This window comes from Diadema antillarum, unplaced genomic scaffold, assembly GCF_040938485.1.
Source record: "Diadema antillarum isolate AM-2024a unplaced genomic scaffold, OU_Dant_1.0 seq00000461_RagTag, whole genome shotgun sequence".
NCBI classification, from domain to species: domain Eukaryota; kingdom Metazoa; phylum Echinodermata; class Echinoidea; order Diadematoida; family Diadematidae; genus Diadema; species Diadema antillarum.
The window spans coordinates 945,782-966,989 of NW_027271432.1; the positions used below are offsets into that span (position 1 = coordinate 945,782).

General features: G+C 38.3%; 1 protein-coding gene across 1 annotated transcript in view; it reads left to right on the top strand.

The window, feature by feature from the left end:
- LOC139733124 (GTP-binding protein 2-like) overlaps positions 1-21,208 on the top strand; it is a 46,135-nt gene that overhangs the window by 18,573 nt on the left and 6,354 nt on the right. Inside the window, exons 3-8 of the mRNA XM_071643967.1 lie at positions 15,267-15,451; positions 15,768-15,879; positions 16,593-16,790; positions 17,773-17,959; positions 18,440-18,656; positions 19,583-19,718. Of these exons, the coding sequence (XP_071500068.1) occupies positions 15,267-15,451; positions 15,768-15,879; positions 16,593-16,790; positions 17,773-17,959; positions 18,440-18,656; positions 19,583-19,718 (1,035 nt within the window). The remainder of the gene's footprint in view (positions 1-15,266; positions 15,452-15,767; positions 15,880-16,592; positions 16,791-17,772; positions 17,960-18,439; positions 18,657-19,582; positions 19,719-21,208) is intronic.

Below are 21,208 nucleotides of genomic sequence, written 5' to 3' on the forward strand. Positions count from 1 at the left end.
AAGATCAATTTGTATTATTATGATGTAATAATGATAGCAACCACATGAATTTGTACATGCTTAACCAAGCAGATCATCAACGCATGTAAGTGTATCATACATAAGTGGTAGTCATAGGAATGATTGTGACAACACGCGTATTTCTCAGTGTAATAACTCAGCTGTATATAACTCACATTTTCATAGACTGAGGTATCTGATGTCCAACATTTCGTTATTCCAGTTCTCTCCCAATCTTATACGTGTCTTTAAAAATGTTGGCTACATGCCTGGTATCTATTATACAATATAATACCATACCAAGGAGGCTTAGTACCTCCTTTGTCATACACAGCTACTTTCAGTGATACAGCTGTATTTGTACTTTCCTTTTCACATACATAAAAGCTTTGTAAGAGAATGATTACTGTAAAAGTGGAAATGTTCGCGTTGTTGAAATTTTCGTGCATATCGCGCAACCAAAAAACTAGCGCGAAAATAAAAGTATGTGGATATTTTTGCTTGCCATATATTCCTGTGTGGGATGTCTTGATTCCGTGGAATTAAAATCACGCGAAACTCTTCTTACCTGGCCAAGCGCGAAAATATCCACTTTTACAGTACACCCGTATGTGGAACTTCAAATTTGATGAGGGTAGGTATTTGGTCACATTCTGTCCATCAAAACTTTAGTTTGCCACACAAACCTAGGGCAAATAACATAATTCATAAATGTATAAACTACAATACAGGCTTTAAACGAGAAAGCTAAAACAAAGAATCAGTATACTAGTAGTATGCAGAGGTAGGATTGCTCTTAGATGAATACATGTTCATTATTCACACACATTCTTCACACACTGCATTAGACAAAATAACTTATCAAAACTGACTGACACATCTTCACAGTGGCGGATCCAGGGAGGACCGCAACCGGCGCACACCCCCCCCCCCCTTAATTTTTTGTTGAAACAAAAGAAATAAAAAGAAGTTTCTGTAAACAGGTATAAATGCACATATGCTTGGTTTGTGCAACTTTGATCACAATGCATGCAAGGCTATACCATTTTCAGACAAATCTGCAGTGTCTAGATTTTACATTGTCACTATCACTACCTTCACTTTCCATAATTACATGGTTATCTAAATTTGTAAAATTCCTGCATGTACAACCAGGACCACAATTTTGCCCCTGTTTTTTACATTTGCACTGCTTATTCACACACTTATTTTTCTTACATCAACATTGTCTTGTTAAATATGCAACATTATTTCTTCTTTGTTCAATGTCTCTTGTAAATCCCAAAAAAGTCAGCAAAAGTAGAATCTTTTTCCTGAATAACTGAAAAGCAGCCATATTGAGTGATGTCTGGATACATGAATAGTGGGACATGTCTGGGGCATTTGCCCAGACAGTTCTCACCCAGCATGATTACAACCTGTGAAACCTAAGAGCAGAATGAGGGGGCAGCAGTTGATCTTCATGAGCATTCTACTGACTTGGGGATACACCTTGAGTGTTATACTGACCAAACAAAATGGGTTTAACTAGAATAATAATTTACAGATGCAATCCTGTACAGCATTCAATTTACCAGTTCCTGCGGGAGGGTCATACAAACAAGCTGTAATGGAGCATTTCCGGCATGTTCCATCTCTTGAGCACTCTTGGCGTTGAGCAAGAGCTGACTGGGTTGGTATCCCTGCAGTGGCTGGCTTGGTGGAGCATTGTTGGCTTGGGGCAGGGGAGATGGTGTTTGGTTGGTGTCTTCATACACCTTTGGCAAGAAGCTGCTTTTGTGGCACATATCTGGTAAGGGGTTGGTGCTGAAAGGCAAATCAGAGTTTAAAAAATATTCTTCAAGAAGAACTACAATTACATGACAGCCAGAGAAGGATTACAGTCATTCAAGCTACTGCCCATAATTCATTTGACTACTCTTAAAATGTGTACAATTAAATTTCATGACTTAACGTTCAGTGGCATCTTAAATAAGAACATTACACTTTTTCTATTGCTCAATAATCATTAACAAAAATTTACAATACAACTGTACCAACTAAAATTTCAATTTATTAATCCCTGTTTGAGGAACTTGAGTGCAAGTTGAAAAGAGCAAGAATTCTAACTTACAGATGCAATCCTGTATCCAATTTACCAGTTCCTGCGGGAGGGTCACACGCTTGGATGTTCTGTCTCTTGAGCACTCTTGGCGTAGAGCAGGAGCTGACTGGGTTGGTGTCCCCGCAGTGGCTGGCTTGGTGGGGCATTGTTGGCTTGGGGCAGGAGATGGTGTTTGGTTGGTGTCTTCATACACCTTTGGCAAGAAGCTGCTTTTGTGGCACACATCTCGCAAGGGGTTGGTGCTGAAAGGTTAATTCAGAGTTCAAAAAATATATATACTTTGAGAAGGACTACAGTACAATGCAATTACACAACAATTATAATTATTCTAAATATTTGTCAGGAATGAAACTAATTGCAAAAATGTAAACAACTGGAATTTATACAGTTCAATTCCAATGGCATTTATAAAGGAGAGCATTGTCTTTCTATTGTTCAAAGATCATTATAGAAATTTTACAAAGAGGCAAAAGAAAAAAGTGAAATAGCAACAATTGAGATGAAAATAAAATGACATTTGGCATGAACGTAATCTATACGAAACATGCATTTGTCAAGTCTATTAAAACACAGTGGAACCAGAAGTAAATAATATTTCATTTGTCACAAAAACATTGGTACATCACCCCATTGTATTCAAATTGTCAAAATGCTAATGCTACGACTGTGATAGTATGACTAGTATGAGGTGGTACATTATTATGATTGTACATATTCCCATACCATCATAATGTATTTTGAATTCATCAAATTGTAATTCAAACTATAGAATGTAGAACTCAACTGTTGAGTGTTGGTTCTATTAAAAATAATGATAATAATGATAACAAAATAGTGCAGGGTCTATGCCAAATACAACAAGGGAAATTGACTGATGTCATGTACATTTTACTAGTAGTAGATCGTACTCTGTCATGATCTATATCGATCTCTGTACTTTTAGTTCTAACCAGTAGTAGCGCTAGCTGTGATACGATACCGTGGACGACTATTTTACAGAACAGGACATCTAATTGTACATACGGGACTACGGCCAGTGCGTGCGCGATCAAAACTTGCCACTGCAGAGACAAAATCGAGTCCGGAATTCTCGTTAACGTGAAGGTCACGTGACCCTACATGCATACAGATGGCATCGCAAAACCAATATTTTCGGAAATTTGCTTCGACTTTGGGTGCAATTTTGATCACTTCGTTTATTTTTGAGCCAAAATGAGACTGGTATCAAAATTTCCGCTAGAATCTCAACTATTCAAATAACTGATTAAAATAACCATAGGAGTTGTAGATGGGTCAGGATCCAGCAATGTATCAGTGAATGTCAAAATCAGATTCTATCGCAAGCAGCTTCTTATATCCATTGTATCTCCCTCAAAAACTGTCAAATTCGGCTAAAAAAAGTATGGAATTAATCGTCTTTTATTGGACTGCAAGACTTACCCGGTCACGGCTCCGGAAACAGGTTCATGGCAACGTAACAACGAGCGATGTTGGGGATATACATTTTGCGTCGACGAAAAGCCTTGTCGCTAGACACATGCGCAGAATTCCTGCGCGTGGAATGAATTCGGTGGATTTGCTCATTAGCATACGACGCTGCGGACTGACTGGGGTACATACAAAAAAGGGATGTCACAATGCAGTTTCACTGAGGCACAAATATATCCACGTTGTGTATACATCCCTTCATACAGTAAGGATGTTATTTCTAATGACTTGCTGAAAATAGAAAAATGGTCAACAAACCTGTTGACATGACAAAATTTGGATCTTGTGATTAGTCATAGACGATGGATGAATTTAGATGTTACAAGAAAACTATATTTGTTTATTATGTGAACTCATGGTATGGTTTACCACTGAGTATTCTTTAGCAGTGCTTTACCATAGTGAGTAAGAGGTCTACATACATTGTATAATTAGCCTTCTGTAATCTGTAAAGTTTTGTAGAGCAATGGCAATTTGTTGTTTTGTGTCTTATTTCACCCTTTGTTGCAAATGATAGAACATGACAATGCTTTACTGTCTTGCCTAGGAATGGGTGATCTTGTTAGCTCATACCAGAGTGACACTACTGTTGAATACATGCCATATTGTATAGACCTACTGATTACACATAAATACCAGGTGATGTTCAGCATGACACCATTAGCAATACTTTCTCTTGTAGGATTTACCATTTGATGTTTTCAGTACATACAATGTACTGTGTGATGGTGTGCACTGCACCACTCTTCTAAGTCATTTGTTTTGGTGTAACCAGATATTGTGCTGAACTGTGTGAGATGTATGTGATGCATGACCTTTGATGATACAGAACGTAATGCCATCAATACACTGTACAGTACAGATCAAGTGATAAGCCATAGATCTGACAGCAGTGGACAGGATGCCTCTCCAAAACAATAGCACTGCACAAGTATCAGCTGTATAGCACATGTCATAACAAATATATATCAGCTGGCAGGAAGCTGAGGTTGTCCCAGCAGGCAAGCCAAGGGAGAAAAATATGTTTCTCTTGATAGCACTCAGAAGTGTACATGGAGAGGCCAGTCCACTCCAACACAAGATTAAAGATGCCAGTGAGTTGTTTTTTGAAGATTCTTGCATCTTTTTGTTTTACTCCTTTCTTTTTTATCTTTATGCCTCCACACTGAAGGGAGACAGAAACAATATGGTTTTGTTTGTGTGTTTGTCCGTAGCACAGCTCATTATCATAATATAAGGAAATGAGCTCAATCAATTTTCTAAGTGCTTGACCCAGGTATGCTACTGTTGGAAGGTAGACCTCGGAACGTGTTAAATGTGGCAAGATATTATTATCGTTATGTAACAAAACTACACACCAAACACACTCTCACCATACAGCCATATTCCAACATCCTGAGTTATGACTCCACTCGATTTACTGATTATAATAACAGTCGTTGACAACAGAATATTATGTTCAATTATTAGTATACACGCTTTATTGTCGTGTACATTATTATATCACACGCAGGTGATAATTATCTAAGGGTATTTTCCACAGAATTATGGATTAATCAGTGAATTGATTATACGACTCTCCATGAGCAGTTACACTAAATTATATCTGCTCAAACGTTTTAAACGGAGGTCTTAACTTGAGGGGACATAATACATGTGGTTATACTAGGAGCGGTAATACAAATCAAAGGGTGCATGAGGTACGAACCACCGCGACAGTCCGAACAGAGTCCCAAGTCGCTTCCAGGGTGAAATAGTGGCCACGTCACTCTCCAAGGGGACCTCGATCGCGATCGCGAACTGCAGTGCGCACTGCCACGACGAGCTCCGGGTCGAGATGCTGACGTGTACACTGTCTGGAATGGGACCGGTGTTCGCCGCCTCGTCGTCGCCCGGCACTCACATCACTTAGCGTTGACACTAATGCGATTGTTAAGGATGCGATCCCAGCTTGGAGATTCACATTTTCGCTAATTCGTCGTGAGCTGGAAATGGATGAAGTTTATCCTCAGTCATTGACGACGGGGTTGACGATGAGAGGAGATGCGTGATGATGAGCTCTGATGCACTAGCCTCATGCAGCATCCGCGAGTGTGACAGGAAGGCAACTCCTCTTCCGTAATAATTGTTCCACAACTATTTAGAATTAATGTTGCTGGAACCAAGCACCTCACCGATGTGGTGTAAAATAGACATGTATGAACTCCAAGAATTATAGTACAATGTAAAACCGCCTCAATAAGGAATGGACTTGACTCTGGAAAGTAATATTGCATCTCCCTTTTGTATTGGACGCAGGAGAGCGATGGTCTATGTCCATCTCCTTTGGAGGTTGAGGAGCCAGAGAGAGAGAAAAAGCTACGTGTATGTCCACGGTTAATGTTAGGGAAAGGGGGCTACGTGGCAAGTATTATGGGATAAGCCTACGTGTACCTTTTTACATAACCGTGGTCAAAGGACTGGTCAGCAAAAATTAGCTCTTTTGTTTCTTTTTGCCATCGGGGAGCGTCCGGAGAGAGATTTTTGTAACGTGATTATACCGATTAAAATAGCACCCTCTCTCGGCCGGTGACTTATTGTGAAATTAACAGGGTACACGTGCTGCTACACTACATTGTACTTGAGGTATAGATGGCCTGATTAGATTTTGGACAAAATCCCTCAAGGTTACATGTCAAAGGTCATTGAACTTTGGCTGATGCTGACATTTTTAGCTGATAACTTCACTTAGAAATGTCTTGAATGGTTGTGCAATTTAGTTTATAGGAAGGATATGAGTAAAGGGAGTTATTTGCGTGAAATGATATGGTGGGATTTCATGGTCAAAGATCACTGTACTCCCCCCCCCCAAAAAAAAAAACCCAAACAAACAAACCTCAAATAAACAAACTAAACAAACAAAACAAACAAAAAACAAAAACAGCTGTTGTTCCATGCAGTCTGTATGTCAGCTAGGAATGTTCAGTAGTGCTGTTACACATGAAAGCGCCAGGGCCCGAGGCCTGCTTTTCATGGCCGGCCTAAGGCTACTTTGTGGACCATTTACATATGAACTTCGGGCTGGCTCAAGTAACGATGCTCCTCATGGACCCTGTTTACACATGGGCCAGCCTCACATCGCCTTCCCCTACTCTGCCGTAGGAGTGCCCTTTTAGTAAATATTTAGTAAACATTCCACGCGGTATATTTGTTATTGCTACTCTACCATGCACAAAAGGTTATGTGACCAGTCAGTTGCAGCTCCAAAAGCCGCTTCAGGCTGGTACTGTTTATACATAGCCAGAAGTCGGCCTGAGGCCAGACAGAGTTTTGTGTGACCGTTTACACAAACGAGAAGGCCGGCCTGCCTCACGTCGGCTTTCTCATTATATGTGTAGCAGGGGTCTAAGTTGGTTGATAGAGAAAAAAGAAATTGTCATTACCACCATGATCATGACAGTGGTGAAAGATCAGGGTCAAAGTTCACCAGCCTTTTAAAAAAAAATTGTCATTTCGTAGACGTTAACTTCAGCTTTTGTAGACATGCAATGTAAATACATCTACTCTAGGTTGCTACAAGCCTACAAACTTTCTTGCCATGTGCAACCAAATCTTGGTATTATTAAGTAAATTTTAATGGGCACTTGCTTGGTATAAATTGGATACTCATGTTTCCTCACTTGCTGTCTGTAGATCTTCAAGGAAAAAAAGACGGAAGAAAGCAAGCTGTGATACCTACTCTTGTATTGTGCATTGTATCTGTACATTCTTTATTGAGGGACTTCTCTTACATACAACGTACATACATACCAATAGTTACTCTTTTTATGCCTCCGCCACGAAGTGGTGCCGGAGGCATTATGTTTTCGGGTTGTCCGTCCGTACGTCCGTACGTCCGTCCGCTTTCGTTTACGCAATAACTTGAGTAATATTTACTGGAATTTTACCAAACTTGGTCCAAGTATAAAGTATGATGGGGCAATGATTTGATTAGATTTTGGGTGAAATCGGCTAAAGGTCAAAGTCAAGGTCAAGGTCAAATCATGAAATTGTATCTGTTTACGCGATTTATACTCAAGACTGTATGGAGCAAATTTCACCAAACTTTTTTGGAGGATGACGTATGATGGGACAATTACTTAATTAGTTTTTCAGTGAAATCAGACAGAGGTCAAAGGTCAAAGATCAAGGTCAAATCCTAAAATTTATCTGTTTATGTGATAACTCAAAACTGGATGAAGCAGCTTTCACCAAACTTGGTCCAAGGATGATGTATGATGGGACAATTAGTTGAGTAGATTCTAGTGACATTGACAAGAGGTCAAAGGTCAAAAGGTCAAGGTCAAATGCTAAAAATGTTGCTATTTTCCCCATATCTATGCAATGCCCGCAGTTATTTTCTTGAAACTTAGTGTAGATATGTACTACTGCGTAAAGATTCTCCAGAGAGAGTTTCATGTCATAAGGTCAAAGGTCAAAGGTTAGGTGAAAATGTTGCAATATCACTTTTCTCGCAAATGGTTCAATGTATCTTCATGGAACTTGATACATATGCATGTACTGACTGGCAGGGATTATCTAGGGAATTTAGGGGACATGGGTCAATAGTCAGGGGGTCAAAGGTCAAGGTCAACTCCTCAAAATGTTACTATTTCCCTCATATACTAGTATATGCAATGATTGCATTATTAGTTTTAAAATTTGATATATGTACATGTATTACTTAATGGAGATTCTCTTGGAAATTTCCAGCCAGAAGGTCAGAGGTCAAAGGTTAAGGGTCAACGGTCAGGTTTAAATGAAAAAAAAAAGATATATTTTGTACTGTAATTACACTCTTTCTTCATACCTTGAAAATTATACTCAATGCATAGACTTGTAATAAGGTCGGTCAAAAGTCCAGTAAAAATTTTCAATTCCCCAAATATGTGTACCTGCACTCTTTAATAGACAATTATAGCAAACCCAGTTCGTGGAAAGTGAACATTCAAGATATTTCTGACAAACCTGTTATTTCGATATTTTGCCAGTTATGTGAAACTGTCATCACACATTGTGAAGACATTGTGCTATACACCTATTGGGAGAATCATGCATTATGGCGGAGGCATCAGTCGCAGTAGCGACATTTCTAGTTTCTTTTTTTTTGGTCAAACTTCTTAAATGCTGAATTCCAGACATGTTTGGAATTGCAGTGTTTTCAGAAAATGAAATGAGTCTTTACTGATCATCGTTCTGCAAGTATGATGTTCCAACAGCTGTATCACAAATTTCATTCCATGACCTGTCAATCAAACACAACTGTCGATGCACTTGCATGATTCATGGGAAAACACTAATAGGGCAATTCCACATTACTCTCGTTACACATTTTAGGCGTCTCTACATATTTGTAATGGTCATATTTTTTGTACTGGAAGGTTTGACAGACTCTCTGTTCTACATTAGATGCACAAGTCCTTAGTCTACCATGCAATATTAATAAAACTTTACTAACCACATCTATTAGGAAATAAAGACAAAATATTTTCGTTACTCACGTTACATTTTTTAGAACGACATAAAAAACCAACATGCCTTTATTCAAAAAGTGTCCTCATACTGGGTAGTATTTCAAACAACTGTTGTATGATTTTAATAACTTATATTGTGGTACACAAATATAGGGGGTCAAAATTTTGAGAGCATTGGAAATATTTGACAGCAGTAGCAAAATCGTAATTACTCACGTTACACGTTACTCACGTTACGTATCAAGCTCATAATCACCACCACATAACTGACCATGAGAAATAGCTGGAAACTAAATGTTTTTGATGTAGTTAACCTTTATTGATATTTTTTCCCTAAAATAAAACAATATTGGCACTCTTTCATACTTTTCCCACTGTCATAAGGTCATATACAAATGTATGGCACATACATGTATTTTACTTTTCAGAATCCAAGTAACCACTATAAACCGAATGCAAGAAAATACTGTATAAAGTAGTAGACACAAGTTCATGCAGTGTAATAAAATATTCTCCTTCTATTCCCTGTCACAGGAACTTAAATGTAAGTAGTTTTAATCATGAGTGAAACACTTGATTTCATAAATTGTAAACTATATTATAATACATTATACAGTACATGTCTACAAATTACAGGCAGCTACTGTTACCAGTGTGGACTATCCACTCTATGTCAAGGCTGCCAACTCTCGCGCAATTAGCATGAGACTCACGCAATTCACCAAATTTTAACTAACTCTGTTAAAAGAATTCTCACACTGAACCCCCAAAACAGTATGTAAAAAAAGAAGAAGAAAAGAAATGTCCCTACAATCCCAGATTATCTGAACTTGCAATATGCCCAAGCCCAAACTTCTGAGATTTTCGCACAGGCACACTTTCTCTATGGCATGTGTTGAAAACACTACTAAAGTACAGTTGTATGCACCAAATGCACCAATTAAAATGCAAAATTGATGAACTTCCCTCCAGTGGAAAGGGGGGATGGGAAGACACTCCCCTTCCACACCATCCCCAATCCCCTGTCCACCACAGTCGCTTCGATCAGTCACTTGCTCCCTGACACTTCACTCCAAACTCTCACTCTAGTTTGGCAGCCGTGCTACACTGTATGTACAGATATATACAGTGATCCCCCTCTTAACCTAATTTGACTTATTCTTGTATCTTCTGATAATAGTGAATTTTAGCTTGAGTAAGCTTAAATTGTAGTTTTAAAAGCAATTGTCATTATTTTGGGTCATTAATCCTAAAGAATAATGTATAAAGAACTATAACACTTTCAATTCTTGTAAATGTCGTAAACACACTTGTATACGTGTGTATTTACCAGCTGACAGGAAATGATTACTGATAACCCCTCCCCCCCCCCCCAAAAAAAAAAGGCATTGCAAAAAGAGAATGCCAACTCCTGCTCAAACTTACATCAGATATGTACAGATTTCTTTTTTTCATTTATTATGCTTACAATTCATTTGTAAATTGTATTGAGATGCAACTTTACATTTCCATCTGTCTTATGATTGCTCCACAACCAATTACCAAAATTGTACAAGTTACAACCTTAAGCATTAAAAAAAGAAAAAGATCAAGCTGGCTATAAAAAGGATTTAAAGTTATCCATAGCTGATATCTTAAAAGATATGTAATGTAAGGCTTAGAACTTAACCGATTATTGGCCACATCTGGTTTTTCTAGTTTGCCAATCAAGCTTTTCTTTGAATAGCAAATGTGTTTTTAGCCTATTAGATAACAACCAATTCAAGCAAGGTCATGTAAGGTTATTTAAAAGACCATACTCTCTTCATGTTCCCTCAGTTTACTCAAGTCACACACAAAAAATATTTGCTCTCATTGCTTTGAAATAAGTTTGTATTTTGTGATTTTTTCGTCATTACTCACGTTACACCCTTGTTACTCACGTTACATTGTTACTCATGTTACAATTTTTGAACCTCTGTCATTATAATACAATTGCATATACACAACTCTTTCGCCATTTTTTATATAGGTAGAGGCAGTATGAAGAGAATTTCCAATGGCACATTTCAAATCCAAGGGAATATCAAGATATGAAACTATTTCAGTATTTTCGTTACTCATGTTACATTAGTTTAAGCAGTTTGGCAGTATGCTTTCTACCAATTCATGGGAATACACATCATTTTCTTTTTACATGCAACTAGTAACTAATACCCAGTACATCATAAAAATCAACAAATCAATTACTTACCATTCTTTTATATTCTATGGATTCATCTCAAAAATTCAAGTACATTTTCAATGTAGTTCTCAATGAAAATGTCTTAGCTTCAAAGTGGAATATCTGCTATTCAGGAGGATGGTATCTTAATGGAAAAAATGGCTGTTCCACATGCCCAGAAGTATACAATTGTATTGAACAAAATAAAAAAAGGGGACAAGTTTCAACTTAACAATTTATGTTTTCACCCCATGACACCCATCTCATGGAATTGCCCAATAGGTTTTTTAATCCAATATTGTACTTGCCTCTGACCAAGATTCTGCAAGGCTCAGGCCCCTTTTTACTCAAGTTTGCATGTGGTAAATGCATAATTATAGACAGGTCATTCAATGTTGCAAACAGTGTATGAAAAAGTATGAATATATGTTGTTCAATTTCACGGATAAGGCAGCTAAAATTGCTAATCACCATTCACATTCACCATAGTGCCGCCAAAATCACCAATTGCCATTCAAATTCACTTTTAGCAACCACATTCACCAATCAATAGATGAATATTGCTCCATGCCAGTTTCATATGTTGTTGGCAGATAACTAGGAACATGGAGAAAAAATCAGACGTGTTTTGGCTGACTTTTTTTTCCAATGCCACCACAACTTGATGAGCGTGGCCGGGTTTGTTTCATGCGGAGTGCCACTGCAGGTCTGATTTTAATCTTTAACACCAAACATTTGAGTTGTGGTCTCACTGGAAAAAAAAAAAGTGTCAGCCAAAGCACGTCTGAATTCTTTTTCTTGTTCCTAGTTTATCTGCCAAAAACATATGAACCTGGCATGGAGGGACAGTGTGCCTTTCCAAAACTATAATTTCCTAAACCAACCTGTAGAAATCTGAACATACAAATTGCACTAAAACTGCATTAATTTGCAAAAATTAATTCTTCCAGTAACATCTTTCATGTGCGATTTCACAAGGATATATATAGCTGTACACATTTAGCTTAGTCGATGCATGTTAGCTGTCCTGTTTCCTAGTTACGACGTCTGCATATCATTATCATATTAGGTCGGAAGCAATTTTGGCCAGGAAATTCTGTCAAACTGCTATGTTTGTCATGTTATTTCATCATAACTATGTATATATAGTGGAAGACAAATGTTTTATACTAGAGGGTAAGAGTTTATCTTTTGAAAAATTGAAACTGTGAAATTTTATTTGTGCTTACAATCCCTCTTTAAAGCCATCTTAAACATGGTGTTTAATTGTTCTGATAACCCACTGAAGACTAGTCCCGAGTATACTTGGGCAGGCATCTATGGGAAATGTGTGTTGTAGCAAAATCAGTCCATCCTCAATGAGTTAATGCTAGCTGCAGACATTGTCAGATAATTTTTGTTCCCCTGTAAGACATTTTCCTTGAGACAGAGCTAATTATTATCAGAACTTTATGTTCTCATGCCACAAACTGTGAGCAATAATTGATGGTTTAGATACCACAATTGCATTTTTCCCCCAATTGGACAGAATTACTATTATTGTACTTTATCTTCCTAAAATGTATATCTTAGTAAATCTAACTTCTGCATGAATAATGAGCTCTGATTGATACACAATAAACAGAAGATTATCCTTTGTGTAGGTTTGACCCTTTATAAAAAGAAAAACAGGAACAAATCCTCCACCCCCCTCCATTCCTGAAGAGCTTAGGGCTAAAAAAAAAAGAGTTGAAAATTTAATGTAGTACATTGGCTGTCCCTCATAATGTTGGTATGTGGTCAGTCTTTTTTCTGCTCACAAACCTATTGAATTATAACACCAATTATTTGATGTTATAAAAATTTAGTGACTGGGCACTAATATAGCAGATAAGTGTAATGTTTATTCTAAATGACAGATTCATGGACTGCTGCTCACCAATAATGCAAAAGATTCATAGTGGTAACAGTTACAATGTTATGAACTCACTGAACTGTGTCCGTACATATACACAAAGTAAAAGTATGCAACAAATGCACTTCAAAGAAGATGGAGTAATGTTTCATAATTGTATACAACAAAACTGAAGTTACTTTTTGCCATGTCTAAAAGATTCAAGAGCTTTCAGTTTGTGAGACCTTGGGTTTTGTTGTTTGGCTTTGTTTGGCTTTAGTTGGAAGGGTTATGATGTACAGCTGTAGGTGTAGGGAGTTCTCCCCTTTTTTTTTTCTTTTTTTTTCCTTTTTTCTTTGGACTGACAAGTAGTAGAGTACAGTATTCATCGCATAATCGGGACAGGTTGGGAGTAGCAAACATGGCCCCTTTAAGCGAGGTGCCCGATTTCGCGATGAGTACTCACCATACACTAACGGCATACGACATGTACATGTAGTGCACACACACACACACACACACATGCATACTGACGTACTGTACATGTACATGAATACACAACACGCTACCCCTCGGCGTGACCCTCCAGCTCTCCCTGCATTCTCGCAATGATGTAGAGTAATCGCAACCGGGTTCGATTCTTCTGTCAAGCACGCGTGTACACGTAATCAATGTCAGCTCATAGTCTAGATTCATAAAACGTTACGTATTCGCACATACATTGAACCCTTCTCATCTTTCACGCTCTCCCTCCCACTCTCTCCCCCATTTCACTGAATACGTAACTGTTCATAGCCCTCATTTCAATCACGTAACTTTTGCCCAGTCACAACTGAGGAAGATTGTGACGTACACACAGATCACAGTGTACAGCTGTATGGAAAGTTGAAACCAAAGACAGTAGATAATATACTAATGATGCACAGGATAGAGTGTGTTAGCGAGATGCGCCTCGTGCATGTCGCACCATTGTCAATACTCTCGAGCGCGCCGCACCTTCACTAACGCCACGAAATAATCCTGTGCATCATTAGTTTTATAAAATGGGTCGAAAACTAACAGCATTATTCACGTACCTTTGTGGGTCAATACCAGTCAGCTACATGTAGCACTCGCTCAAAAGTCAAGATGTCCGAAGATGTTCGTCCCAAACATTTACGCACGTCGCACTCGGAAATCCCGCACACTAAGTACTGTACGTACGTACGCCACGTACTGTTATGCACAAGAAAGGCCGCCGGCTGTTGTGGCAGCCCGCGGCCCGAACTAGAAGTTGTTTACAGGATTGACAGCGCGTATAGTAGCGCGTGACGCACTTGTAACAACTGATTGAGTGCGCACTGCTAGTGTAAAACATTGTGACGTACGTCAGGCCAGGGAGGTGGAAGAGAGACTCTTCTTAGTGCTTACCTGAAGAAAATAATGCACGCACACGTGACTCATTTCAGCGCTTCCAATTGGCTACATTCTTGAACCCATTTTATAACAAGATACGAAGGCGCGCGATAACAATGGACTTTGCCCTCAGAGTGTATGACTGAGATTAAACAACGCACACAGCCTGGGCTGTATGAGCGAGGCATGTTTTTTATTGGATGTGAGTCGAGTAGGAATTGCAAGCGAGCACATGGCTTTGCTTATGTAGGGGAGAAGAATGTTCGCGAAGGCATGTGCTTTGCAATGGCATGGATACTTATACACGGCGCTTTCGTGGCTATGCATGTACATGTACTGGATGGACGGAGGTCAAAACACACCAATCCGAAGCTTGCTTTGTAAGTTTGTTGTAAACGACAACTGATACGGAATCTTTGAAATATTGTTGTGGTATTTTGGTAGATTTTTTTGTAAAATATTAACAAAATCAAAGATCGCTTGAAGAAAAATTGTCCCGTTTATCAGAGGTCCCCGCCCGATTATCCAGTGAAAATAACGTGCGTTGGAAATGTTTCTGGGAAGCGTATATCATTTAAGCGAGGATCCCGATTATCAGATGCCCTATTATGCGATGAATACTGTACTACCTTTAAGAGGTAAGATCAGAGTTGATTGTTGTCTTCATCACTTGAGTGGAGCTCACTTTACTCTCACCTGTCTTGTTCCTAGCTTAAGTTGGTGAACCCCTCTAAAACCCGCTTTGAGCACCTAGTGACCCAGATGAAATGGAGGTTACGTGAAGGACAAGGAGAGGCCATCTATGAGATTGGAGTAGAGGACAATGGGATGTTGGCAGGCCTCACTCATGAGGAGCTGGAAGCATCTCTGGACACCCTCAACAGGATGGCTAACCGGTAGGAAAAGAGTTAAAAAATTATTACATGCTAAAAATAATCCAGTGTATTTAAATGCGTGTTACAAACTGATAGACAGTGCTGTGGGTGCTCTTCCTATTAAAGGCAATGTCATATGAGTTCACACTCTTCACCAGTCATTCAAAACAGTTAGGATTTTGCTTTGAAAGTCTTTTAATGAGTGTCGTAAAGCAAACATAGAAATGATGTGGTTACACTGTTTTCCCCCGGCATAGAGGAACATGCATGAGAGATAGATGTGCTGACAGTTTGGCTTAGTTTTTTTTTTTGTTTTTTTGACTGTGATCTATTTCAGGCTGGGTGCTACCACGACCATTCTGAGGGAACGATGTGTTGACTGTGAGGAAGCAGAGGTGGAGAAGAAAGCTTGTGAAGTCCTCGTCAGACGAGTTCCCGATGACCAGCAGGTGACATTTTCTTTGGCTTTTTCCTTTTTCCTTTCTCCCTCTACCTGTCCTTCTTCCTTTTTCTCCTTTTAATTTCTCCTTTTCTTTTCCATCTTTATCTATTTCTCTTTTCATTTCCTGTGTCTTTCCTTATCCTTACTAAAGCTTCTTGTTTATCCTATATTTCTTGTTGTTTTTCATTATTGCTCTTGTCATCTTCTTTCCTTCTAACTCCTATACATATCCATGTTTCTCATATGCTCATTCTCTTGTTGGATCAGTTATCTGTAACACTCTACCACAACAACTCATGTCTATGTGATACAGAAGAAACTTTCAAAAAAAAAAAGATCAAAGCCAAACTGTACCCATCATGGTTACGATAAATGTTTGTTGTTTTTGTTGTAACAGCGCTCTGACCAGTTTGCTGTAATAAGTGCATAAGAAGAAATAGTTACTATTGTTATTATCTTCATCCTCTGTGAAACCTCCATGTGTCCTTCGTCTTCTTTTATTAAACTTTTGTACATGACATGGTTCTACCTAGTGCTGTCTGAAACTTCATTCTGGTATTCTTTTTGTTTTTTCATGTCTAGTTGCTCGTGGTTCAAAGTAAACAGTTTCAGATATGTACAGCTCTGTCTTGTTGTTTAAAGGAGTAGTAGAAAGTGTTCTTTATACATACAAAGCTCCCCAAATTGAATTAACTTTCTTCCCTCTGTATATACTTGTAGTTCATAGACCTTCGGATAGCAGTACTAGGCAATGTTGAGGCAGGCAAGAGTACCCTGCTTGGAGTTCTGACCCAGGGAGAGCTGGACAACGGCAGGGGAAGGGCAAGACTCAACTTGTTCCGCCATTTACATGAGATACAGACGGGGAGGACCTCTAGCATAAGTCATGAAATGCTTGGATTCAACAGCAGGGGGAAGGTATGACTGCATCCTACAAAACTGCAACACATCTCATATCAGTACAACTTTTCAATCACTAACATTAGTCATTGCTTTGATCAAACTTGTGGTTATATAGAATATTACTGTTTTCAAAAATGTTGATCCCCTCAAGACAGCTATTCTTCTGTAAAGTCTGATGGTGTAGAATGCATTATGACAGCACATTTGTTTTGGATTTAGATGAGAAATACTTCTTTGTTTTGGAGATAAGTGAGAATAAGTATATTTTGGAAGGAGAGGACAGTTTGTTGTTGAAAGCAGAGACTTGTATCATTATTCCAACAAAGTGCAAAACTAACAAATTTTGCCATGGAATATGTAATAGGTGTAGTGTTTCTTGGTTTGTGTAATCTGCTTGTGCCATGTTTTTTTGAAGATTGGAAAACAGTGATATTGTTTAGAGTAGGCACACAGTTTTGCTGTACTTACCACTCACCAATTCAGTTTGTGCGGATGTCAGTGTGGATAGTGATGCAAGAAGAAGGCAGAATTGAATAGTGGACATTTCTATACAAACAATGCAGTCATCCATTGGTAGGTAAAAGGTCACAAAGAAAACTTCTATTGTTGCTAGCGATCAATAATCAAGGATTTCTAAGGCCATCCACGTCCTTCCCTCAAATGTGTAGGGGTTGATGAGGGGGACGATGGGTGAACAAAGAATATAATCATGTGAAGAAAGAGGCAGTTTGTGTGTGTGTGTGTGTTCCCTACATTTCAATGTAACCTGCATGATGTGGACCGAAGAAATTTAGAAAAATAGATAAGTATAAACAGAGGTAAAATTATTAGTGTCCTGTAGATGGACAAAAATGAAAAAAGATTAAGGGGACAGGGATAGGTATTGGTATCTCTTGACATACTAAATTTGATAATCATTAGAAAGATGTTTTGATATGGCATGAACTAACTTTCATGTTAATGTTGCTTTACTTGGGCAAAACCACGATCAATGCAGGTAATAAACTACTGTGATGCTCAACAAGGGTGTTTAACAGCAGAGGAGATTTGTGAGAATGCATCCAAACTTATCACTCTTCTTGACCTGGCTGGACATCAGAAATACATCAAGACCACCATCTTTGGCCTTATGGGTTACTCTCCAGACTTTGCCATGCTAGTGGTCAGCGCCAATACAGGAATAGGTGAATGTTTTGCATGTGTTTCCAAAATCTTAGAACAGTAAAATCATTAACTGCCTGTAATATTTTTATGGTTTATAACCTGATGTTGGTTGTACTGCACTATTTTACATGTTAAAAAAAGTGTTCTGCATAGATAGTAATTCTTTATCTAACTCTTCCCATTTTAAACCAGGTGAATGTGTTTCAAATATCAAGTAATATTGTCTTTTCAATCAAGCAAAAAATCAGACCCCCCCCCAAAAAAAAAAAAATGAAAATAGCAGATAGATCTAAAAAAAAAAAAGCCTGTAAGAATTGTTTGTATTTCAGTTGTTTTCTTTGAATACTCTATACAATGTATATTTCTGGCAGCTGAATGTTTACCAGCATCACTGAATGTATGGCCATTTCAATTGCTGTTGTGCAAACCAGATTTCCAAGTTTTGTAACTGTCTAAAATTAGTATACTGAATCAAGTATGATGTGGATTTACCATTGCAGCTGGAACAACCAGGGAACATCTAGGTCTAGCAATGGCCCTACAGGTGCCCATCTTTCTGGTGGTCAGCAAGATGGACATCTGTCCTCCAGCCATCTGCCAGCGCACTATCTCGCAGCTGAACAGGCTACTGACTGGTCCCGGCTGCAGTAAGGTCCCCTTCCAGGTCATGACAGAGGATGATGCTGTCACAGCAGCCATAAACTTCAACAGTTCCAAGTTAGTAGCTGCTGGAACTGCTGTTCGGGAGATCTCTCTTATCTGTCTTCTTAGGTCAATTTTAGGAAACAGCTAAAGAGAATCATTCAATCTTGCTGCCATTATAATTTATGAAGAGTTTATTGTTGTGATCTTGGATCATAGCAGTTGAAGGTCAGATGAATAAGACACATCTAGACTTTGAAAAATTTTTAATGAGTTTAAAGAATACATGACAAAATGATTAAATTGATCTAAAATATTTGAGATTTGGAGTCCAAAGTTAAAGACAAATTCTGAAGATAAGTTGTAGTTGAGAAAACTCTTGGAATAATTGAAAAAAAAACTTCAGACTTGGAACAAGGAGTGACAGGAAACCTTACTGCTGTAGATTTTTCAAAGAACATAGATGATAAAGATGAAGCATTTGACAAAAAAAAAAAAAGCATTGGCATAGTGGAAGTAAAAACTTATTTCACGCAGGAGAAAATTAATTAATAAATGTGAAGAAGGTCATATCAATTTGCCACAGACTTTACTTCAGTATTGAAGCCGTAAGAAAACCAGAACTTACAATATAATCTTGAAAGACTTTTTCCACAAGGGGACTGTGCAAATTGTCATTTTCAGACAAATAGTGATCTATTACATCAAGATATATTTCTTGAGTCAGTGATTGTATTATCTTTTTATGTCTCACTTGATAATGAATCAAAGAATGACTTTATGCCCATTTGAGTGTAAGACAATATAAAACAAAATTTGTGCTTAAGCTATTTGTCGTTATACAAGATTGTGTGCACCATCATCAAAAGTGATGGTCATGCTGTTTCAAGTAATGCATACAGGAATTACTTTGCGTGTATGTGTGTAATTGGTGTGTTTTACAAGATGAAGCAATGTCACCTTTGACCTTATTTTCCTTTCTGTATGTCTGTCCACTTCAGCATTTGCCCAATCTTCACCGTGTCCAGTGTCACTGGGGTCAACATGGATACCCTTAAGAAGTTTCTCTATGTCCTCTCCCCAGCCCACACATCAGCTGAGCAAGAAAAGCTTACTCAGGAACTGACAGAGTATCAGGTAAGACCTTTTTGCTGTTGATATCTGTAGCAGCCATCAGAGAATCAAGAGAGTTCTCAAGTACCATCACAGAAAGTTACCTATGATTTTAGGTTACAAATAATAGCTCTCGCTTGTAAACTCCCCATCCCTTTAAATTTATTTTTCAATATAATATTCAAAGTCAGAATGCCACAGTGACACATGTCAGGGGCTGGTTCCGACTGCCTCATAGATTTGTGTTATTAGTGTGATTGTACTCTTTATTCGCTTCATAAAAAGCACATATTATATACAATAATATATTTCGTAAGAACATGCAGTTACACAAGTACAAACATAATGTATAAACACACACACACACACACATACATTAAAAATACCTTCAGGGAGCTCCAACAGACATCCACATTATTTTTGTTATTTACAGTTCTAAAATAAACAGAGTTCAGTATTTCAGTATTTTAAACCTGCCATCCCCCACCCCCTCCCTATCCATGCCCACTCTTCTGACTGTTCAGGGAAGAGGCGCACACATCCATATCACAGCCGGGCTCTCCAACATCTACTGTATAGCCATGTACCACACCAACATCAGCTAATATGATATACCATACAAATACATACATACATTCTTATACATACACAGTTGCGCTCACAAACACAGACACACCCACAAACACACGCGCCTATCATTACAATGTACACGTACATGTATAAATACACACAGCATGACATGGGCATAAAATTCCACATCTGTCTGAATAGTCCTGATATTGTAAAGTAAGATTGCAGCTACAGCTGTACGTGCTGTATAATAATGTGACCAGTAAAATGTGACCGCCTTCTCCCTGACAGTAATCCATTCCAGTTATGCCAAATTAATGCAGACGTAGATAAGAAATCAACTCATTACATTCTTGAGAACTTAACAAAGAGACTTCTTTGTAGTCCTTGATATGTATCAATTCCCTTATCAATCCTTTTGGCATCATCCATTTCACCACGTGATATATTCCATCTTTACTTTTATCTTCATCTTGTCTGTAGATCACTTGTGCATGAATGATCTAGCTCTCTGTTCATGATGACTTATTCTAAAATTGTTCCAATTACACTAAAAGTTATTGCACAAATATTACAAGAGTTTCCAAGATTTGCCCATCTTCCCTTTGGAATAGGGACCATTGTGTTTCTAACCATGTTTTCAGGAACATATCCATGTCTAATCATAGCAGTTAACAACAAAGCAACATTTCCACTTCCAGCATTGTTACCGTAAATAAAATGATCTGACATGACTCCAGTGATATCATTCTTTTGAGACTCATTAAGGTTTTTTTTTTTAAGCATTGAACCAGAGACTCCAGCTCTCCCGTTTTCCCCGCCGAAAACCCATTTTTGCAAAATCTCCCGTTCTCCCGTTTGAGATTTAATTTCTCCCGCCCTGGCTCTTTGTCTCCCGTTGGAAAGGATTTCTTACATATTTCTATCGTATGTTGAAAAAATAA